Below are 23,561 nucleotides of genomic sequence, written 5' to 3'. Positions count from 1 at the left end.
TTTTTTACCATTAGAATTGAGAGGTTAGAAGAAATCTCGATGTTCGCAAATCTTTAAGGTGGGGTGGGGGAGTTTGTTTTAACGAACAGACGATTTTTCTAAAGAAGGGAGGTTTGAGAAGCTGGTGCTTAGAAGGACTGGACAGGACTGACAGAGTGAGTTTCTAAAAACACGCAAAACGCAACTGACCGTCATGGTGAACTGAAGGAGCAAGGTTGTGATTCAATCAGACCTGCTGTCGATTTACTGTCTTGGTTGCATGGTAAATACATTTTACATGATACCACACTGTGGTACAGGTATCGGTGACGATCTACCTTTAATAGGGACCTTACGCACATACGACCACGACGGCGAGGACGACGGCGAGGACGACGCCCAGTAAAATTGTTTCTATTTTACTTTGGAAATTCACATTTATTTGGAACTATCCGGTGTGTCTGTCGGTATTAAAACTTGCCCCTGCTGAATATGCTACGAATGCGTTCAGTTCCAAAAAGAAATACAAAAAATTAGCCGTTGTGGTTCACGTTCTCCAGACAACGCAGAATTTGGTCATTTCACGTGACTGTTTTGCAGAGGACAGCAAAGAAATGCACCAAGAATTATAATGCGCCTGCACAGGCAGTGTTTTGCTCATTAACCAAAAATATATGAATTCCTTCATTGAGCCAAATTTTGCTCGTTAGAAGCTGAGAATGCTCACTTGGACAGAATTATGGAGAAAAAGAAAGTTTTGGAGAAAATTTGTGCTTTTCTTTAAACCTTTTGTTTGGTGACGTTCTCGTTGCCGTTGCCGTCATGTTTTGCGTAAGGTCCCTAACATGTAAAACGATCTGACCGCTGTACAGTGTGCAAGCGAACGCACTTTTCGGTGCACTTTTGGGTCTTTTAGTGCACCGTCTTTTATTTCACCGGCACACTAGTAGTCTACTAGTGCACCGCACAGGCGCACTAGTTTTTAAATTTCTTTCCGTACACCGGTACACCATTGCACCGCACCGCACCGGTGCACTAGTGCACTGCACCGGTGCACTTTCAGTGCACCAGTGCACCGCGACTGAAAGGTGTTAGGCTCCAGAAAAATCATACCTCGTGTTCGTACCGTGTGTATTTCAGTCGCCCAGTCATGGGTAAAACTACAGCTGAGAGGTTACGTGAATCGCTTGGAGATGAAGAAACAAAAGAAAAAAGAAAGAAATGCAAGATTCTACGAAAAGAACAAAGAGAAAGTTCTAAAAGAGAGAAAAGAACAGCGAAGGAGAAAGAGACCTCGTGTCGCTCTAGAAGAACAAAGCGAAGGTAAATTACCAATACCAAATTGGCGGCTTTACAAAGCTCGTGAAAGTGCCAGAAAAAAGCAAGGAAAAGAGAAGACATCATCCAAGAACGGAGCTGTTTCACCAAACGACCTCCGAGGAGTATTTGCCATCAGAACAGGACGAAACCGAGCTCTCAAACACACGAAGAACAGTCTTATGCCTAGCAGTTCGCGAAAAAAAGTTGTCGTCAATGCTTCTCTAGTCACAAGCCCCTCTACACGGCATTTACAATAACGACTTGGATATGTTAACTCGCCTGAAGAAGATTAAATTTTGTTTGAGACAATCACTGCTATCCTTTATACCCTTTCTGCGCAAGTGATTACCCACGAACGTCCGTGGGGGAGGAAGATTGCGTGACGAGCGTCTGCGTAGGTGCGTACATTAGGGACATTAGAACAAATCAAGGCAGTGCGATCATTAGGTAGATACAAGGAACAAAAGCAGTCCCTTTCCACAGACATAATCCTTATTGCTTCTTTAATTAAACTATTTACAATAAGATTTTTTTTCCCGCTATTTGTTACTAGTATGTTTCACAAGAATGTCTTCATGGTATTTGCCTTTGTATTTTTGGAGCTGGAACAAAATTCAATCTTTGCCGCAAGTCATTTATCGGTTTCTCAAAATGTTTCTCGAAGTAAACATTCATAAAGAACTTGGATTGATATCCACAGTATACAGCCCAAGGGATGTAATATTTCCGCAGATTGGCCCGCTCTCTGTAAATAGATAAACAACAGAAAAAACGCTATTAACAGCAGATACTTATACTGTAGTCTTCTAAGCCACGACTGACTTAAAATGATACCCATTTTCCTTAGCAGCCAGCATAGAAGGGATGTTATTATAAAATTTCAATTTTCAATTTTCAGACAAAGAAGGGTAATCCCATATAAAAAAGACGGCGGTGCTCGTGGAAAGATCCTGTTTTGTAGGCGTGGCTTGAAATGTTTTCTCCCCTAAGAGGTACTAATTCTTACATAAGACACAATCTCCTGTCATATCTTTTCAGCTAACACCCTCAGAGGAACTGCAAAAGCTCTCGCTGTGAACCTTTTGACGCTAAGCACCTTAAGAGCTACCAAAACCACGTTTTTAACCCCTGAAAGGTACAACCAGCACCCCGGTCATTTTTATACAGGAGTTCTCCCCCCCCCCCTCCCCCAGGCAGAATCTATACCATCAGCCCTCCCCAAAGAGTCGTTGAAGCAAAACCAGAGCTACTGTAACTCGTCAATTTCCAAAAAATCTTCAAAAACTGGTGAGCAATATCAATACTTGGCAATCATGAAGAGAATATTCATGAACAAATCACTTGATGATGTTTGTTTGTTGTGATTGGAGAGATCTGTTTACCATATGATACGACTTGGTAATATTATTTTGAAACACCAAGTGTACTCAAAACAGCACAGACAAACAAAAAAATAACAACTTGACTGTCTAGTAGCTTACCGTGATGTTAACCTGATAGGTGCAACAAATGAGCTCAATGCACACATTGGGAGTCCTGTTTGAACCATTTCATACCACTTGACAGCTATTTCATGAGGAACACTGATGACGAGATACAGAAACCATTCACATACAGTATGGGTTATTTGACCAAGCGCGAGGCCAAGATGACTCCATAAATAAAGGTGTTATTTATATGAATAAAGAACACAATTTTTTGCAGGAAATAGTGGTAATCCCACGTGGACTAGCCTGTGTAGCTGGCCAGATTTTGCCCAAGTGGTTTTTTTGGCAGTGGAAATGTGGACACTATGGAAATGATCAGAGAGTAATTTTCAGTAGTGGCAAAATCTCACCAACTACACAGGCTAGTGCTTGCCAGTTGGATATCTGATCATAGCACAGGATTTGGTTTGTCTTTCCCCCTTGTAGAGCTAGTCTTGTCGTGATAATTATTAATTTGTAGGGTGGGTTCTGGTTTGGCTTGTCAAAGTTAAAACATCCATAAATATGGTAAATGTGCATCTATTGTGCCACAGTGAGCTCATTCACACATCTGGCATTATGAAAGGTAGATACTCCATATAAATTATTATTTGATCACAATAAATTGCTATTTGTGAAGAGATTCAAACCTGATTGAGAGACCAGCAAGAGTGTGAACAAAGTCATGAACTTCTCGATATCTTTGCATAACATATGCAAGGTCTTTGTCATCAACAAACTTCACCTGAGTCCGAGAACACACAAAATACTATTAACCGATTGGCTGAGAACTGAATCAAATTAGCTGCAAAGGACTGTATTTTTTTATGTATCATTTGTGTAATACAAGATCTCATTCAGGGGTCAATTATAAAATATTAAATCATACATCCTAGCATATCGTACATTTCAAGCATTTCAAGTTCACACTTATTTTCCTATAGTATAACTTATAACCACAGAAAAATGCTTTCTCTTTCTTGAATGAATGAAATGCATAAATATACAATTTTCCTTTTTTTTCATATCTTAATTCTCACAATTCACTAATATTCCTCCATAGTTCATTACTTCTTATTTACAATGAATTAATTTATTCAATAACATTTATTCATTCATAAAAATTTCTACCTCAATATTTGTAATATGTAATATTGTGAGATATAGTTCATACCATTTATTATATTAGGCAAGAGCATTAGATCTCTCTTAGTTAGACTGCATCTCTTACCTCATCTCTACCATCAGGTGTAAGTCTCTTTTTCAGTAAATGTTCCGTAAATAAAAAGAAACAAAGCAAGATTAGGATTTTCTCAAATTTATATTAAAAAATACAATACTAGGCCTGCTTCTAAATCAACCTACTACATCAATACCATCAAAACAAACTATGGCAAATTCAACATTCGCTTTGCAGCTGTAAAAGTTTGAATAACCCTGAGGAAAGCATTAAACACCTCCCCCTTAAAACGTTGAAAAACAAAGTCAAGCTAAACATCTTACAGTCTTACTGTTCATGAGTTTTCAACTGGCATTTGTTTATTTTATTTATTTATTTATTTTTATTTATTTATTTATTTCTTCTTTTCGTCTCTTTTTTATTGACTAATTAATTACTTTCACCAAGCTTTAGTGCCAACCTACCTCCTGTACTTAAACATTACTTAGTTTTACTCAGCTCGATTAGCTTTATAGTTATCCTGAGTAAACATTACCTCTTTTTTGTATTAACATATTATATTGTAAAGTTTAACTTTTTTTTCTATTTGGTAATAAAGCTTCTTGTTGTTGTTGTTGTTAAAAAAATAAGTTGTTCAGTAACATAATGCTTTCTGCCTGGGTACAATAACATACTCAATAAAGTATCTATGGACTGTCAGTGCCAGATAAATTACACATATTTTTTTAGCAATAACTATGTTGGAATTCAAGATTTTAAACCGAGTTGTAATTTTTAAATAAAATTACCACTTAAAAGGTTTGATGGTAAATGAGAAACAAACTTACATGAAGGTCCATCCCTCTGACGTATTCTCGTCCAAACAATCCATCTGGAAGTTGTCGGAGTTTGTCAAAGTCAATTAAGGATGAATTAATGCGAGGACGTTCTCTAATACAAAAAGTGCAAAATGATTAACAGGTAAAATAAGGAATACTGTATACATAAAACAAACTAGGTTTATATTGGAAGCCACAGACATGCCATGCACCAAAAATAATTACATTGATTTTATTAATCATACATTTGTGTTAAAATTAAATGACTTGTGTAAGACCAGCTTCATCATTTAATGATAAATATTTTTTAAAATCACATGGCATAAATTTGCACTTACTGCAATATTTCTTGTCCAGCTGGATCTTGCATCATTCTATGGTGCATATTTTTAAGTGCAAGAAGTCCTGTTGTTTCTCCAACTGTTGCCACCATGTCTGCAATATTGAATTTAAACATTCATGAACATTAGAATAAAAGATTCCTTTGCAACTGCCTAATTTATATACACTTGTAATGATCGTATTCTATTCTTTTTAAAATCTCCCTTAATTACTTTAAAGTCCACATGGAGCTACAGATTGTTTGATATAATGTGGTCAGATCAAAGCCTCAAGCTTATGTGACAAGACTTGAAGGTAGCAAACATAGTAGTAAAGAGCTGCTGCATGCACTGAATACTAATGAGAAACAATTACTGGGAAGAAATGATTTCATGTATTTTCTTTTCCTTCAGACATGTGGAAACATTGGCTGCACTTATTTATTTTACAAGAATTATCAAACTCAAAGCCAAGAAACAATGAAAGAAAAGCTGCAGAAAATGGTTCATTTGAAGAAAAACAAATGTAATTAAACCCTGCTGTTTCCAGCTCTCACGGGAAAATGAAAAAAAAGTTCTACATAGCACGCAGGCATTAGAAGAAAAGGGCCATACAAGAATGAATAAAAATTTACCAAAAAATTTATCAATATCATGGGGTACGATATTCTCTTAGCAGAAGACAACACCAAGGGATGTATGTCAGTTGAATGTCAAATGCCTGATGGTAGTTTCTCACTGTGGAAACTACCGGTATAGATTGATGTTAGTTAAGTGATAGCTCTACCTGCTCTTGTTGGATCATACAATGCCATAAAGGCAGAGCCTGCTGTTAGTAACACCTTTTGCATCTTAGAAGTAGGGACATGGGATTCATAGAGTTGATGTGCTCCTTGTACATGACTGGCCTCTTCATCTTGCCAAGACAGGGTTCTATCGCTACTAGAATCCTCCAACTCTAATCCTTACAGAAGAACAACAGATTCTTTGGATAAGAATACAGTGAAGGGCCCCCTGTTAAGCAGACACCCTCTATTAATTGGACACCAGCTTGAGTCCCTAACAATGTTAGTCTCTGTTTCTGTTAAGTTCCTGGTTGTATTGATACATGTTAATTTATTAATTTATGGTAAAATAAGCATTTCATGACAAAACATGTTGCACCCTCCCCCCTTCCCCCCCCCCCCAAAAATAATAAAACAAGTGTCACATTACACCTCTAACTCCCAATAAAGGTCACCTTTCTACAACAGCAACTTTCCTCTGTCCCCAAGGTGGCCGTTGTGGAGAGGTTTGACTGTACTAGTTATGTAACACTGTTTAATGGTATGAGTGAAATATCCCACAAGTCATTTGAATTTTTTCAGTATACACACAAGCCTTGAGAGAGCGAGAGAGCGGCGTTGCATAACTATTTCATCCCGTGCCATAGAAAATACAGTGGCCAACACACTCAATGGGACATACGCGTGGCGCATGATGGGAAGGTTGATTGTAATACAGTCGAAAACATAACTGCCCTCTTGTATTCTGATTGGCTGTATTTTTTGTGGCATAGTACAATTAAAAATTACTAAAAGGCATTAAGATCTAAGAGGTATTAAGGGCACACTGCCAGCGTGCGAAGGAGAGCGGGCCCGGGGGGAGAACTCCCATATGGAATGGATGGGGATGCCTGTCAGAAATTTTGAATTTAACCCCTAAAAGAGACCAATCTGGGCATGGCCGAAGCTTATGCAGACCCCTAAAAGAGACCAGTTTATAAAACAGGCAAATAAAAAGTACAGTGACTTTTAATGATGGCGAAGACCTTATCATGAAATACTTTTGCCTATAAGTAGTTTACAAAAGTATTGTCATAAGTCTTCATCTTAACCATTACACTCTTGTAAAACAATAGACAAAGACATTTTGTTACAGTGGACTTCAGATATTAATGGTATGGAAAACTTTGTTTATATGAATTGAGTAAATATAAAGAATCAAAATTCTTTCTGTTTTGTTATTTCTTCGCGTGCAACCCTTAACGAGACCTTGACGGCTAAAAATAATGACATTTTGCCCAGAAGACCCTAAACGAGACCAAAATCCGAAATTTCTACCCCTAAGCGAGACGACGAGCATCCCTGTCCATTCCACATGGGACTCCCCTCCCCGGGAGAGCGGGTCAGACTTCATAACATAAACCACGGTTTTTGGTCTCTCTTAATAAATTAATAATAACTATTATAGGCTTATGGAACTTACCTGCTGTCACAAAACGCTTTACCTTTGAGCGCCTGAACCATGGATTCAATAACAGTTTCAAAACACGGCGATTTCTTAATCCGACAGCCGCCATTTTTATTTTTAATTTCAGTCCCAGTTTTCCCTCTGTCAGAAGCGAGATCAAACTGTTTGGGGCAACCAAAACGTGACTACTTCATGTAACGCGTCGGAAAGCCTCCAACCTCGTGGAATCCAAACATGGCGGAGATCCCGCAGTTAGTGAAGGATGCAGTTCTAGCATCAAGCGAACTGATGCCTCCAGGATCCTCGGAAGTGAAAGGTTATGACTTCAGTAATGGAGTGGATTATCACGCATTGCTGGAGTCATACAGAACAACAGGATTTCAGGCCAGCAACTTTGGCAAAGCGGTAGAAGAAATCAACAAAATGGTAAGTAGCCAGCAAGGAGCATATATTTAGCGTGAAGGCTGAGTTTGGTCAAGCTTAACGAAGTATATTACTCTGAGTCGGTATTTTTGTGAGTTGTATAAAACAAGAGTGGCATGGATTACTGGTCATAACAGGGAACAAGTGAGAGGGGGTCGCAAGGGTGGATGGACGGAGGGTTGGGGGAGGGCGAAGAGTTAAGAAAATAAATATTTATAAAAGACCGAGGTTTAGCTGCATCTATCAAAGGGTACACTTAAAAACTCACTTTTTGTCGGTAGACCTGTGTTCAGGATATCTCCTTATTCCTAGGAGCCTGAAAGGTGCCTTTTTGTGATTATTGAGTAGGTTTTGGGAAGCAAATTGCAGTTATATAAAATTAGAACACAGTCCTAAGCAAATACATGCACTGATTGGTTAAAAATTGTGTTTCTATAACTTGATAGAAACACAGAACCAGGACGAAAAATTGCTGTAACTATGGTGCAAGCAAACGAAATTTACATTTTGATAATCAAAGTTGACAAGTTTTCCTTTTTCTCATTGCGCTGTTTTCTAAAAGAAATAGAAAACATGTTCGCTGTGTTTCTTTTGAGTTATAGAAACACTTGTGAAAGTTTGGGAGAACTCGGAAAAGCTGTGGTAATACTTGACTGTGGCTCATGTTCCCACAGCATTTCTTGTTCTCCCAAACTTCCACTCATAATTCTATGACTCGATAGAAACACAGTACATGTTTTTTATTTCTTAAATGTAGTTGTATTCTTCCATAGTGAAGTTCATGCAGGTATTTGAGCTAATATCAGACGAAATATCTACTGGTGAGTTGTACACACCTTAATGAGACTTGTTAGACTTCAACTTACGAATCAAGGACTGGTTGTCCATAACTGACCAGTAGCATTACACTTATCACCATTGTGGCCATATGTGACTACTGGTACAAAGTGAGAAAGGATGATGACACAAAATATTCTAAAACATAATCCATATTAACTGTACTATTCAGACTTGCCTATTGCCAGTCAACCCCTGAATCTTGGAATAGTGCATTGCAAAATCATCATTTGGCTCTGTACGTTGTAATCTCATAAGCTAATGTGGTTTTTTTTTTGTTACCACTGGAAAATCATCATTTGGCTTTGTACGTAGTAATCTCATAAGTTAATGTGTTTTTTTTGTTACCATTTAGATTAAAAAGAAGTTAGAGCCTCTTCCAGAACCTGAAGATGGTACTGTAAATAGTAATTACCTTGATCCTGGTCAGCGACCAATCGACAATTGTACAATATTCTTAGGATTTACTTCTAACATGATTTCAAGTGGTGTAAGAGAGACAATAAAATACCTGGTAAAGAATAACATGGTAGGTAAGCAAATCTTTGCTGTTTGATTTAGTTAAGGTGGGTCTCTATAGTTTTATGATCACACGCGTGCTACCCAGGGATGAAAGCTTAAGTAATCTGTTTTTCGTTATTTTATAACGCAAGGTTTGTACAGGTCATGGAAAACCTGGAAAGTCATGGAATTTGTTCTTTCAATTTCCAGGCCTTGAAAGTCATGGAATTTAAGTGAAGGTCATGGAAAGTCATGGAAAAGCAATATGCTTGGCAAAAAGATATTTTAAAAATTGAAAAAATAACAGACAAGTCAGAAACAGGCTTTAATTTCAGTATAAATAGACACAAGCACACATTTTATGAATTATAATGTTGGAAAATACGTTAAATAAATGATTGTTTTGATATTGCTGTGAGAACAACTGCTTAACTTTGGTCATGGAAAAGGTCATGGCTAGTCATGGAATTTTAAAAGCTTCAAAGAGAATGAACCCTGTAACATCAACATAAGCACAAAAGGCAAAACTGACAGTGAATTTTCTCGTGTTTCCTTCATTGAAATTCCGTAAAATTTGGCAGACTGATGATAAATATTTACTTTAGTTGGAGTTCATTTTTCAGGAAAATCTATCTGACCAGTTTTTCAGAAGTGGTAAAAGACATAAATTTGCAAATAATGGAAAAACTGCCTTCACAAAGCCACTTTATTTGTGTTTAAAATTTGTTTCCCACCAGATTCATCATACTGTGAGAATTTTGGAAGATTTCACCGAAGAACATTCAAGAAAATCACAAATGAAGACATAAAAACAGTAAAAAAATGCATATATTTGGGCATTTATAATACTAGACTAAATCCCAAAATTTTACAAATCATCATAAGATTGCTTATTACATTTGATAAGTTTGAAAGGACTGGGTGTAAAAACAAATGCAAAAACGACAGTCAAAACATAACACTAGTGTGTGCAACGCAATAAATAATTAGCCCATGGAGCCACCTTAAGTCATAATTGTATAATCCTTCTGACCTAAGACATTTTTCCAGTATAAATCAGGAATTAGATGAATGTAATTTAATTATTATAAATGTTAACTTAAAGGATACTTACAAGTAGAGTTGTTTGTAATATGGTAAGCTAATGTCTCTTGCTTTCTACATCCAACGCAGGTTGTCTCTAAGAGTATGCAGAATTTACTTTTTAATAAGTCTGCACATTGAAGTCCATACAATGTAATTGTCACCTCCTTCCCTAACAGATAAGAGTCAGTTGAAAGTGATGTTAGATGCTGTGTACTACAATCATTGTGTGTCTGTTGGAATTGGTGGATTAAAAGGGGAAAATGTCCCCCAGTATATGTATAGGTTAATTCCAGAATCAGGTTTTGTCCTGAGGTCTAAAATGAGTACATGTATACTTTTGAGGTGTGGCTTCCTTCTAATAATAATGCAAATGTTATCAATTGAATCTTGCAGGTTGATTGTATAGCCACCACAGCTGGCGGCATTGAAGAAGACCTGATGAAATGTATGGCTCCTTCTTATATTGGTGATTTTTCATTACGTGGTGCTGAACTGAGAAAAAAGGGAATCAACAGAATTGGCAACTTGCTTGTACCAAACAATAATTACTGTCAGTTAGAAGAGTGGATTCTGCCTGTGTGGGATAAGATGTTGGAAGAACAAAAAACACAAGTATAAAAAATCCTTGATCTTGTTCATTATAAATTTAACAATAATTTGTAGTTTAGCCTGAAGCTCAAAATGAAGTTGTAAGGATTTGATGGTACACCGACATAATATCCTACAGTTTAAGTAGATTATTTACTGGGCTTTGTCAATATCCTTTAGTAATAATCATGGATAAAACAGTTCTAAGTGATATGCACTACGATAGCTTATTTCAACTATATCTCCTTCATAAACTCAATTTGTAAAATAAGTCTTTAAAGAGTATGTACACACTGAGCAGCTTTTTGTGGCTATTTTTGGTACACCTAAAAATGGTATTTCACAAAAGTGACTAAGAATAGACTACTGTAAGTGTCCATAGTGGTTGTTGAAGATCTGTCTCATTTTCTTTTAGAACTGCAATTTGCCTTTGCTATCTGTTGACTACTGAATCATCATGATGGATCTATTGTGTGAAATCTTTTGCCTGACTTTCGTTTTGTCTGGTGAAAGATAGTAAGAGTTTCCCAGATGACAACAATAGCAAATATGCATATGCAAAATGGTTAGGAAGGGCCCTTTAATACATATAACCATCACAAAATTCATTTTGCCATCACTTGTAAGTGAAAGAAAGCAATACAAAGTGGCACATCTTACTCAACGCTACTAACTGTCCCCAACAACACACTCTTGGTTATTACATAATATGAAACATTGCAAATCAAGTTTACTTTGGCAGTCTTAAGTGTTCAAGAATATTTTGTAGAGTAAGTAGCGTAACAGGATCAGCAGGGAACCTGAAGGCCATAATAAGGCCTTATGTGTCCCATGGCACAACAAGGTCTGATGATGTTGAAAGCCATAATGCATATTTTCTTTTAATGTTAGGGAATAAAGTGGACCCCATCTCAAGTTATTGCAAGGCTTGGAAAAGAAATAAATCACCCAGACTCAGTTTGGTACTGGGCTTACAAGGTATGTTTTATGACCTTTAAAGCTAATCAATAACAATATTATTTAGTATTTCAAACCTTCAGTAAATAAATTTAAATGTGGTAATGTTTTAGCAAACAGTGGCATGACCATTGTATTCATCATTATCATTGTGTTTATCTTTGTTATTGTCATCATCATCATTGTTGTCATCATCACCATCACCATCATCATCATGAATTCATTTCCCTCCCGCTCATCCTCCAGCTCCTTTGTGTCGTTTATTTCCCTTCGCTTAGTTCCAGGAATAACTCACACTCGTCACCTTCCCTGCTGTGTAGATCACTCTTTCAGTTGTAACAGGCAACTCTTTTATCTTCTTGTAGGTTGTCATCCGGAACTGTTTTTCTATAATTTCATGCCCTTATGCCTTCCTAGAAAGGTTAACATAACCAGCTTTATTGAAGAACTGCTTCCAATTTCTCAACAGAATAACATTCCAGTGTTCAGCCCAGCCCTTACTGATGGTGCATTAGGGGATACCTTATACTTTCATTCGTACAAGAATCCTGGCTTAGTAATTGATATTGTAGAAGGTGAATACTTAGTAAGGTATCAACTTTAACTTGATATTGAAGGTGATTTAACACCATAGAGTGTGTGTGAAGCTGCCATTTCAAGTTTCTTCGTAATTTGAAGCTCAGGTTTGCTCTGACAATGTGGGGGTGAGGTTATATCACGTGGGTGGGTGGGTCGTGGGTGGTTGAGTCATAGATCATGGGTCATGCATATTTTTGCATTATGGGTCACGTGTCATGCATAATGCGTCATGCATAATCTGTCATGGGTTGTGTATTGTGGGTTGTGTGTGAAAATAAAGCAAGATTTTATTATAATGGTTCAAATGGTCCATATGATGAAAAGTCTATTATTTTGTTCCTGATGGCTTAATACAGGATTGACCATCTAGAGGAAAGTTATTTTTATAAAGAAGCTCAGTTCAAATAATTTTGTCTGCCTGTGAAAACCAATTGCTCCCCTGCTGAGAGTGTTGTTGAAACCCCTGCAAGGCTGCATGCAATTAGAATGTGTTGTTCCAGAAAATATCCATATCCCTCTAATGGAGGGTCTTCGGGCCTGAACCCTTCCCCCCCCCCCCCCTGTTCCATTCTTTTCTTTGAAAATGTTGGCTTTTGAGACCCCCTAAAGTCCACTTTGCGATTTCCAATAACCCTCCATGTGGCAGGCTTGATTTCTGCCACTCTCTTGGATCCCGTTACTAAAGTTTGGGGAGAGGAGCATTTTGCCAAACAGCAGCTGGTAATGCAAACCCATCCTTTGGGTGGACAGGGATATTTCCTGGAAACGCACACTATGTTTGAATGGTAAAGACTGGTTAGTTTTTGCTGCAAAGATAAATGGCGTGCAATATAGGCAATATGAAAGGAAATGTGGACTTGGAATCAGAGATTGAATAACCGTTCAACTATTGTTTTATTTCAGATATTAGGAAAATGAACAATATCTCAGTATATGCAAAAAATACAGGAATGATAATTATTGGAGGAGGTCTCATAAAACATCATATTTGTAATGCTAACTTAATGGTAAGTGCTGGCTTCTTTAAATTAAGGTTTAAAACAATGCAGTTTTTATGTGTTTGTTCCTCTAACTCAATGTGATTATAACCAATAAGGTACAACAAAAGAAATCGCAACAGTACTGTGACTTTGGTTTAATGGATATCAATTTTTTTCTTTGGATATCAATTCTCGATTTTCCCTTTTAGTTTCGGTTTTGATTGACACTCATTCTAGAAATGGTCAATGAGGGCCCAGTTGGCCCCCCTCTGTAATTTAAGGGGGCCCAAGAAAGGAGGGTCACGAAAAGATATTTGAACTTCTTTGCACAGTCTGTTCAGTGAAAAAGTACGTTGACGAATTACGTTGAAGAATGCCTAAGTATAACTTACATTTCTGGTGATAATTGAGTATAATTGTGTAGTTGTTTCTGTGTAGAGAGTTGTTACGTTGTGTAAATATTTTGTAATTGTTGGGTTTTTTGTCTTTCACAGCGTAATGGTGCAGACTTCTCTGTGTTTGTGAACACTGGGCAGGAATTTGACGGCAGCGACTCGGGAGCCAGACCGGATGAGGCCGTGTCGTGGGGAAAAATCAAAATCACTGCTTCTCCAGTAAAGGTAAAGAACGTGAGAACTTGGAAAAGTTTCTTTGCAACATCTGGTGGCCGAAAAACTGTAAGGAAGTAAGGTTTCTCATGAAAGTTTACGGGAATTGGAGGGAATGATAACTGTTTCGCCCCATGGCGAGTTCGCCCCCAACTTTTAGTGTTGGTGTTTACGTAGTTGTTATCGAGTTATCAAACGTTTTTGAAGAACCATTTCAGTCTACGTATGTTTGATAAACTTAGATGATGATTGTTCGAAGTCAAACGGTTACCGGTCATCTCGCCACCAAGCGAAGTCACCTCGCCACCAAGCGAAATTTTCTCGCCACCAGTACTCTGATAAGGGGAGGCAGTGGATTAAAGAACGAGGAATAATCTCTATATGCGACTCGATCTGGCTGGGGGCGAACTCGATCAAGTTGAGTCGATGTGGGGGCGAACTCGCCATGGGGCGAAACCGGCAGCTACCGTTTACGGGGACTACAATCGTGGGATTATTTACAATGTAAGCATTGAAACATTGTAACATTTCCCAACCCTCATTTCTTCGTTTTCCAGCGTTTAAGTTTAAATCTTTGAAATTTGGACTGGGCGAAAGGAATATTGTTCTTGATTGGGGGTTATGGACATAACTCAGATGGATCTTTATCAAACGAATGACACTTCTGAAAAGTAGTTATCGTTTGAACAATACAAACTTGCTTCTCACATAGTCTGCAAATCTGGAAAAAAGAAATTTCGTTGTTAAGTTTTCCAGACATGGAAAAATTATGCACTGTGGAAAATTAATGTCGAGGAGAAGTGGGAAATTTTATCCGACAGGCAAACGTGGTAGCTCATATTCACAATGCGCTAATTCCGTGAAAAAAAGAGATCACAAGTGTATTTAATGTAATAAAAAAGAATACAATTTAAATAAAAGAACAATTTTAAATTAAAAACTGAGACACCGCCAAGCAAATCTAAATCAATTCATTTTTTAAGACGCAAACCTAAAACCACCATAGAATTAATATCACGGTAAAAAAAGAGGCAAGGTTTTCAACTGAAATGGCCTGGCGCACGCTACTGGTGTACACGGCTAAAAATCACACCTAATTTGGCTCTTGTGAACTTTTTTAAAATCAGATCACGTTGATATTTGGCAAGAAGTTGAAGTTTGTGAATATCTTCCCACTGAAAAGGTTTGGGTCTGCGTATATGGTTGAATAAAAGAGAGTATTTTAAAAAAAGTCGTCTAAAACGGGGCCAGTTTGATCGCTTCGCGTAACATTTGAAGTCTTACTAGGCACATTTTAGGATCTCGAAGTTGTGCCTAAAGATATGCGTAAAGTGTTCAAAGACTGTGCCTAAATTGTGCCAAATCGTGCTTAATCGTGGCAAAGTTGTGTGTTAAAGAGCTCTTAAAGGATTCTTTAAACTAACCTGTGTGAGGCCTATACTACAATCTTTGTTATGCGATATAATAAATATATAAACAATAGCCTCCATTTGGCGCAAAAATATGCTAAGATATTTGTCCGCGGACATGATCTGTTCCGAGAAGCTCACAGTTTTCCTCGAGCTACGCTCTCGGAAAACTGTTCGCTTCTCGGAACAGATCATCTCCAAGGACAAATATCCTAGCATATTTTCGCGCCAAATGGCGACTATTGTGTTTATTATCCGTCAAATCTTTTTCGCAACACGCGCAGTTTTGAAAATTTGGGAATGTTCTCGGATATTCCTCAGTTTTAGCCGGGGAATATTCGGTCACGTGATGTGTTTAGACCAATCGCGCGCGAGGGAAATGTTTGATAGATTGTAATAAACCGTATTCTATTCAATCTCTAAATTCTCTTGAAACGGGAACACAGTTTGCGATTCGCATTATTCGCTTTTCACCGCGTATATACTGTTAGTAGGCATATGTTGCTGATGCCTACTTTTTTAGATCCATCCTCTCCTTGAAAAACGTTGTTCAAAGGGCTGCCTTTAGCCCGCAAATTAGGTTGCACTAAGCCCAAATTGGCATGAAGAAACCTTTGTGGTACTTGTCCCAAAAACTTGCCTAATTGTTCATAAAATGTGCCTAAACTGTGCTTGGGCTGTGCCTAAACTGTGCTAAAGAGTGCCAGAAATGCGTCTTGCCGGTGCCTAAACCGTGCCCTATTTTTGCCTTCTTCGATTTTACCCTGTGCTGTTGCACCAAAACCGTGCCTTTCTCTGAAGAGCTAATTTGTGCATATGGCCGAGACACATTAGGCGACAAGTCGCTCCGTGTGTACTGATTGCAAAACAAGTCGCGGTGGTTTCATTTGAGAGGGAATGTGAACTAGTTTTCTAATTCAATATGGCGGACCAGCGAGCACAATATATGACGCTCTCTCATTGGTTCATTTATATTTTGTCGCAGCGACTTGTTGCCGGAAGTGTACACACGGTGCGACAACGCCGCTTTCGCTAATTTTGTCGTTGCGATCAGTCGCACGAATTCAAACTGGTTTGAATTCTTGCAACTTATCGCAGCGACAATGATTTTCACAAAAATTAACCGTGTCACACGAGGCGAATTGTTGCGGCGTCTTGTCCCCGCGACGTGTCGCCTAGTGTTTCCCAGCCTTAAATTACGCTCGTGTACACCAGTAGCATGCGCCAAGCCAAATATTGTCCGAAAAAATTATGGATGCCTGGACGTCCTGACAAAAATGGACAACTAGTCGACAGAAATGTTTAGTTCAATTCTCGTTGTGATAATCGCCAAATTAGAGGCGTTACAACGCTGTAAGTGTTGTGTTGAGGTGTGTAGTTTCGTTCAATTAATAAGGCCATACAAAGTACAGTGATGCTTCTTTCACAACATAAACAAATTTTGCAAAAGTCCGATTGGATAAAACTATTGGAACTTTGAAGAATTGATTACTTATGAAACCGCGCAGGTGGATAACAGGTTTAAAAAAGACCGTTTCTCGAAGGTCCCGGGGCTTTCGAGAAACAGGCCCCAGAACACAATTTTTAATTACAGTTCAACGCTTATTGTTCATTATGATTACGACTACAAATAACAGCAACTCAAAATGATGAGAAATATGTTGGATTTTACACTTCCCTAACAGCAAATACGAATCAACAATAAAGCTAAATGTTGTCATTTTCTACCCTCGCAAGTCAACACTGACAAATTTGTTGCGGTCTTGTTTCAGGTGTACGCCGATGCCTCTCTTGTGTTTCCTCTCCTGGTAGCCGAGACCTTTGCCCGGAATTTCAAAATTAACAGCTAGAAATTATTTAAGCGAAGCACTGCTCTGAGCACAGCCCGTAATACGGAGCTAGGGAATTAGTTTATCTTTCGTCAAGTTTTCGAATCGTTTTCAGCTGGATTTGGAGGGAAACGAGATGATGCAAGGCTGGAGATGTGTCATCACTGTAAATGGACGCATTTAATTGCTAAAAATTTGAAGGAAGTTATAGCGCGGACGTTCATAAAAAAAATGTCTGTTAAGGACGGTGCCTACTTTTGTTAGTGCGCACACGTTCTGCATATCACGCGAGGCATGGTTAAGCGCCACGCGCGCGCTGGGGTTGACATTGACGCAATCAGCTACGCTGTCAAGTGCACGACTAAAAAATGAAAGCAAAATTTTCGTACTGTGACCAAATCAAGTTCAACGAACCCGTACTTAACCCCGGAGCACCAAAATAGCAGCATATCGCTAGCCACTAACTGTTAATGTTTCCCAGCTGAAAAACTAGCTGTTATCTGTCGAAAATTATACTGAAATCCAACTGTAAACATGTACCTGCGGATGGCGTAGTGCGCGCGTAAAACGAGTGCGAAATACGCAAATCTTTTGCATACTGGGGAGGTGACAGGGAAAAATGTAACGGGCACCGTAAAAGTTTTCAAAAAAGATCAATAAATTGAAAAAACGCGTGGTTACGCCCACATTTTATGTTATGAAATGGAAGTGGCAAACCTATTCAACACGTGATTAGTTTCTGGTTTTGAGCAAAAGGTATTTAGACTGTTCCAAAAGGTCGAGACAGCAGTATTTTGGCTGAATCAGAGGAAGGCTGTCATAGACACTAAAAGCGCTGTTGCAACGATTTTGATATAAAAAACATAGCAGAAATGGTTTTTATGTTACCAATTACCATTCAGTTTTAAGATCTTTATAAATATGTTTGCTTTTCTGTTTGTAAAGGCGTATTCGATGGAAATCTGTGAAGAAATATCCTTTCCTTCTTTTTTCAGAAAATGCTGACGTCAACGTTTTTGTTGACATTCAAGGCTAATTATCCCGCAAAAATGCGTGGCTACCCCAATTTTTCTTTGTGGATTCCAATAGCCCTTGCAAAGGTCTACATTTTCCGCGTGGTCCTTGCCTGGCGCAAAAACCTTTGTATTTAGTAGGCACCGTCCTTAAGGTAATTCCTCTGAAATAAAAGTGACAATAGATTTTTGTTCAAACTTTGTCCACTGAATATTTATCATATGATAACTTCAATTTTGAAATAAAAAAGGGGGGTGCCCATGCTCATTAAGGAGCAGTGAGGCATTGAAAATGCCCCATTTTGGCATTATTTAATGCTTATTATAAGAACGCATTCCCAGTAATTGTAACATCTTTGTGAGCCCGGACTCATAAGAACACGCATTAAACTACAGTCAACACATTGTGTCGGACACAAATAAACGTTTTAAGTTTGATTCAGACAGAAAGCTAAATCCTTGGTTAAAAATTTAAACTAAATTTCTTGACGTGGTTACCGACTGCCAAATAGAAAAGACCACCGTGTATCTGCTATTTTTCTTATTTATTCAATTTTCAGCAATAGAAATTAGATCAGTCTTTTCTCACGCAAAGTTTATGATTAGTTGATTACAATGAGTGGAAAAAAAATTGGGGTTGCCCGTGCTCGTTGGTGAGCTAGAGCCATTTTTCAACTGACAGAGCTCAATATCCAGGCAATTCCGTCATGTTTTCAAAGTGCGCGTGCACGAGCGCGCGCTAATGACGCCATAAATTATGCGCAGTAAGGATGCGCAATGCAAATGTGAGGAATGATCTTAACAAGAGCTTATAGGTGACAACAACGCTGTGCCAATATCAACGAACGATAACGTCACGTTATATGTGCAATTTAGAATAAGAAAAATTGTCGCGCAAAGTGAACTCCAAATTTCGTATAGTGACAAGGGCCACCATATTCGTTTACTGGGTCGAATTTGTTTACTCTTCGTTAACGTTTCATCATAACTTGCAATTAAACTCCTCCGATCTAATACAGATTAGGAAAGGCAATGGTCACAGTTATATTAGTTCAAAGCAAACTAAAGATGTTAGGTATTTTGCAATTCCAAAGAAATTCGACTTGAACGGGAATCATGTCCCAGTTAATTTCTTTAACCATTTCCAAGGGAAGTTCTCAGACAAGCTCAGTTAAAGATAAATATAGTTCAGCGTTAGAACTTGACGAATTTGGAAATTTCATCGAGAAGAGCTCCAGAGAAGAACCGCCTTGACAAGACGAACAATTTTTAATGGTTTAGATAGAGTGCGAAGACGATATTCGACGGGAAAATGGGCGCCCTTTTTAGCGTTGACATCACTGTCTTTAATAATTCTTGACAATCTTTACAAAGGAAAAAAGCATTAAATAATCATCGCTTTTTCGAATTATTATTATTAGAAGTAGTATTAGCTTCCCTGACAACGCATTGTATACTCAATTCGGATCGAATCCCTGGATACACTGTCCAATTAATGTGAAAAGCTCTGTAAGTTGGGCAACACCAGCCCACTCTTATTGGCTCATCTACTGACAGTATGATTAATTCTGACATCGTTTTGTGTGTTTTGAGCAGATGATAAGCGCCCTCACTCTCAATTTGCAGTTTTCTAAGTTACAAGTTTAATCATACCGGTCGCGAAGAATCGTAATCCGCCTGGCAAACGCAACTGAACATCTTTCAGAGCTTCAGGTACAGTGCGTTCACTTCATAGTTGAATGTGAAGTGTTGTTTTACAATTTGGCTATGTTTACACCTCATTTTGCCTTTTGTCCTTTAGCATTTGTTCTTACCATATATTCATTTCTTGCTTGGCTGTAATATCTGATCGCTTGCTGAAAAACTAGAGAACTGCTATTTGTCAGCCGAAAAGCTTTTGCGGTGAATGGGCTCTTGAGTTAAAAAACAAAACAGTGTTTTGTTCTTGTTTGGCAAAACCTTTTGTTCAAAACTTGGTATGGGTCCAAAACAGAACGATTTTGAAAAATATATTTCATTGTATTCATCGCAGGCAATGAATTTACTTCGCGTCAGAGAATAGCGCTAACTGCAAAACAATTAACTGGAAAATAATACAAAGTAGTAAGTCGCGCAAATTAGGAATTTCCTTTTTCAGGTACGCGCTTTCGTCAAAGTTAAACTCAAATTTTCTGCGATTGTTGTTTGTACGAAACAACAAACTGCTTTCTTTTGTGCAATGGTTTTAAAAAGCAATTCACCGAAACCGGTTCATGAGCGGCCAATGTTTATGTAGCTGTCCGTGTTTCAAACTTCGGGTCGCTCGAGCAGGAAACAATCAAAATTATCCTTCTCATCTTCGACCAGTTTTTAATGAGTGTTGTTATGTTTTTTCTGAGCAAAACCATCCTGCTGTATTTTGACAACAACAGGATGGTCATTTTTTACTCACACAATTCCCTCTTAATATTTATAAACATAATTAGCTGCGGGCTATGGCTGATTCTTTAAACACAGCAGAGGACGTTTTAAGCAATAAACCTTTATATAGTACACGAAGTAAAGAACTTCCGGGGATATCATTTTTAAATGCTTAATTCGGTTGTAAAACGTTTGGGCCAGCACCTTATTTCTTGAATACTGCCGTGTATTAATCACAGTGAAAATTTCTTTCGAGTGACTGTTTAAATTGGAAACCATTTTGAGATAGAAAGTTGTCTACTTGATTGAGTATGTGCGTTTTCAATGTAAGAAGAATATTTCGTCTTTGTGCTAAAGTCTTCTAACGCTGCGCGAAATTCAGTACGTCCTTACCGAAATAAAACCGCTTGTTGATTCGAAGTCTTTTTACAGGAGAAACAGAGGGATATGTTAATTCAAACTATTTTTGTCTTATTCATTATTTCGGCAAATATACTTCCTCTACAGTAATTTGCTTATAACTCGATTGCGAGACTGAAAATGATTTCAATGACAAAACATTCAAACACTATCTATATAAAACTGTCGGAGCGATCTGTGCTCATAGTTCTTTAAAAAACGTTTAAAACAGATCTAAAAAAGTATCTATATAATTTGAAACTGAACCGGCGTATCGAAGAATTGAAACAATAATGAAATTAAATTTCTCTGCTGGCAAGCTGTGAAGTTTGATCGGACGACATTAACACGAATTTTGACTGATGTGCCGAAATGATTATTAATTGTCTCATTCACTATCTATAGTCAAATTACGTCGGCGTCAGTTTGAGTGACTTCCTTAGCAATCCAAAAACTTCGGAGGGGGTTTGGTCTGGAAGTGTTATTTTTAATGGACGTTATTGCCAAACGTCTGTAACAATATACGATTAAAGCTCTTATACGATCGAGAATTATATTGTTTAGCAATTTGGTAACTATATTCCAGTGCCGGAAAGCACCCAACCGATCGAATGCAAATTAGCCAATATATTTAAATACAGCCTCAGGCATCCTCGCTGAATTTTTACATTTTATAGGTGACGTGCTACTTGAAGGAGACCAAAATGAGTTCACCTAACAACTCTACCATCGCAAATGGAACTGAACCTCTTGATTACAGTGTGGAGCAGTATGTGGAATCAAGTGGTCTCCGTGTTTTCCGTTTGGCTCTTTTCTCGCTGATAATCTTGGCCAGCTTGCTCGGTAACTCGATGGTTTGCTATGCTGTTTGGAGCATACCGTACCACAAGCCCCTCTCCTACTATCTCGTCGCTAATATGGCCTTTGCCGAAATCCTAAGCAGCGTGTGTTTGCCAGTGATGCTAGCGAACCGGGAAAACGAGGAACTAGTCGTCAGAGCCAAATGCATTTTAAATCCTCTCCAAGTGCTGGCAATCCTTGTGGTAACGTATTCACTGGCCGCGATCGCTTTTTATCGTTACCGAGTCATGGTTGAACCGAATCCGCGAGGACCATCAACGAAGGTAAAACTTCTGACGATTCTTGGGGTGTGGCTGGTGTCATTCGCAATCTGCTTCCCGCTGTTCATAGGACTAAGATATAAAGATGGCAAATGCAAAGAACTTGCCGTATCCAGGAATTACGTGTATTTGCTTACGAAATTCATCCTGAATTACGCTCTGCCATATGTGATCATGTTGGCGTCTTACAGTGCAGTGGCGTGGAACTTAAGTAAGAGAATTGCAGAGAAAACAATAGAGGCGCGAAACTCGATGGTCCCTTCTTCGTGTGTTGTGAAAGCTGAAGATCAAATTGAACTCCAAGCCGCACCGGTAAATGAAGTGAGGCGCTCTAGAGAGACTGAACAACGAACGTCTATGATGAACGAGAGTAACCGCAGGGGAAGTAGGCCAGAGAGCACTGACCTGGAAAGAGATCTACTTAAGATGATTTTTGTGATTATTATCATCTTTGTAGTTTGTTATTTTCCGTATCAAGCCTATTTTTTGTGGGTTAGGATTTATAACATAGAAACGTATCAATTTCGGTATCAAGACCTTATATATAAGTATATCTTTATTTTGACTTGCCTTCCTAGTGCCCTGCATCCTTTATGTTACGGTACAATGAGCACGTTTTACGCCAAGGCATTCTCAAAAATTATTCTCTGCAGAAAATAAATATTCAGATGTGCGTTGCTTGCTAAACTGAAAAAAAGTTATACTAAATTGGGTAGATGCTACTTTTGCTCGGTTCTAGAACAAACGATCGAACGAATGAATGAAATTGATAAGCTTGTAGCTTTAAATGAAACATAGCTATACAAATAAAGAAACTTCCATATTACGGGGTACAAGGAACATTAACACAGTTTTAAGTGAGAAAACTTCTATTTAGAGCTGACAAGATACAGTAGATGTAGATGAAGAAAAAAGGAAAAAATTGTATGCAAGGACCTGTGGGGTAAAGAGAACTCAAGCCTGGTATTAAATGTAAGTTTACAACGTATATAGATTTTTCGGTTACTGTTAAAATCGCTTTTAATTCTGCGGTTCGTACTGATAAAAGGTATAAAAGCTATAATAGCTGCTAGAATTAAGTTCGTTAAGTGATAAGCTTAAGTGATGTATACATTGTAGGAAGATGATAACCCAGTAAATTTGTGCAACAAAATAAAGAAGATTGATCTAGAAGGAAAAAGAAACGCGTGGGTTTCAACGCGGGTAGGCATTGAAATTGTTTTAGAGTCGGTTGTTTTAATTTGTAAATGTAGTGTTTGTCTCCCAACTGTCTAAGAAATAGACAAACAAGCTGGTTGAGTGTGACAGAAACTTAATGCGAAAAAAGCAAATAATTTCGGTTTTTTAATTAGAAAGCAACACTGATGACACTAATGTCGATTAGAAAAAACGTTAGTGTAGATAGGAAAAACATTCAAGGTAAACTAGTAACCAAACGAATCCATTTTGGACAGTTCGTGTCGAGTTCGTGATGGCAGTCAGTAATTTGTCCAACTGGACGAGGACCAGTTTTTAT

The 23,561-nt window shown here is 38.1% G+C and overlaps 3 protein-coding genes across 3 annotated transcripts; 2 read left to right on the top strand and 1 right to left on the bottom strand.

Moving 5' to 3' along the window:
- Window positions 1-1,773: 1,773 nt before the first annotated feature.
- LOC110062545 (ubiquinone biosynthesis protein COQ4 homolog, mitochondrial-like) lies at window positions 1,774-7,465 on the bottom strand. Its single transcript, XM_020769473.2, has 8 exons — window positions 7,331-7,465; window positions 5,871-6,047; window positions 5,102-5,198; window positions 4,773-4,875; window positions 3,997-4,023; window positions 3,416-3,510; window positions 2,781-2,882; window positions 1,774-2,044 (listed from the first exon to the last, which is right to left on the bottom strand). Exons 1-8 carry the CDS (start codon window positions 7,422-7,424, stop codon window positions 1,873-1,875), a joined length of 867 nt encoding a protein of 288 aa, XP_020625132.1. The 5' UTR covers window positions 7,425-7,465; the 3' UTR covers window positions 1,774-1,872.
- An 18-nt stretch (window positions 7,466-7,483) lies between these two features.
- Window positions 7,484-18,323, top strand: LOC110062544 (deoxyhypusine synthase-like). Its single transcript, XM_089275683.1, has 8 exons — window positions 7,484-7,741; window positions 8,931-9,104; window positions 10,556-10,774; window positions 11,642-11,728; window positions 12,177-12,282; window positions 13,190-13,293; window positions 13,761-13,886; window positions 17,056-18,323. The coding sequence occupies exons 1-8, from the start codon at window positions 7,550-7,552 to the stop codon at window positions 17,131-17,133; spliced, it is 1,086 nt and encodes a 361-aa protein (XP_089131809.1). The 5' UTR covers window positions 7,484-7,549; the 3' UTR covers window positions 17,134-18,323.
- A 1,285-nt stretch (window positions 18,324-19,608) lies between these two features.
- Window positions 19,609-23,229, top strand: LOC149101580 (orexin receptor type 2-like). The gene is made up of 2 exons (XM_089275684.1): window positions 19,609-19,838; window positions 21,602-23,229. The coding sequence occupies exon 2, from the start codon at window positions 21,629-21,631 to the stop codon at window positions 22,703-22,705; it is 1,077 nt and encodes a 358-aa protein (XP_089131810.1). The 5' UTR covers window positions 19,609-19,838; window positions 21,602-21,628; the 3' UTR covers window positions 22,706-23,229.
- The last annotated feature ends 332 nt before the right edge of the window (window positions 23,230-23,561 follow it).

Source organism: Orbicella faveolata, unplaced genomic scaffold, assembly GCF_042242905.1.
Source record: "Orbicella faveolata isolate gen_17 unplaced genomic scaffold, um_ofav_v1 contig_37, whole genome shotgun sequence".
NCBI classification, from domain to species: domain Eukaryota; kingdom Metazoa; phylum Cnidaria; class Anthozoa; order Scleractinia; family Merulinidae; genus Orbicella; species Orbicella faveolata.
The sequence above is the reverse complement of the archived record's forward strand: the minus strand, read 5'-3'. Positions and strand labels throughout refer to the sequence as shown.

Coding starts and splice junctions, on each gene's coding strand:
- LOC110062545 (XM_020769473.2), bottom strand. CDS start 7,424: ATGGCGGCTGTCGGATTAAGAAATCGCCGTGTTTTGAAACTGTTATTG. Junction 3,511..3,996: donor CACCTGATGGTAGAGATGAG/GTAAGAGATGCA, acceptor TCTCGGACTCAG/GTGAAGTTTGTTGATGACAA. Junction 2,045..2,780: donor CCTATCAGGTTAACATCACG/GTAAGCTACTAG, acceptor ATCTATTTACAG/AGAGCGGGCCAATCTGCGGA.
- LOC110062544 (XM_089275683.1), top strand. CDS start 7,550: ATGGCGGAGATCCCGCAGTTAGTGAAGGATGCAGTTCTAGCATCAAGC. Junction 9,105..10,555: donor ACCTGGTAAAGAATAACATG/GTAGGTAAGCAA, acceptor TGAATCTTGCAG/GTTGATTGTATAGCCACCAC. Junction 13,887..17,055: donor TCACTGCTTCTCCAGTAAAG/GTAAAGAACGTG, acceptor GTCTTGTTTCAG/GTGTACGCCGATGCCTCTCT.
- LOC149101580 (XM_089275684.1), top strand. CDS start 21,629: ATGAGTTCACCTAACAACTCTACCATCGCAAATGGAACTGAACCTCTT.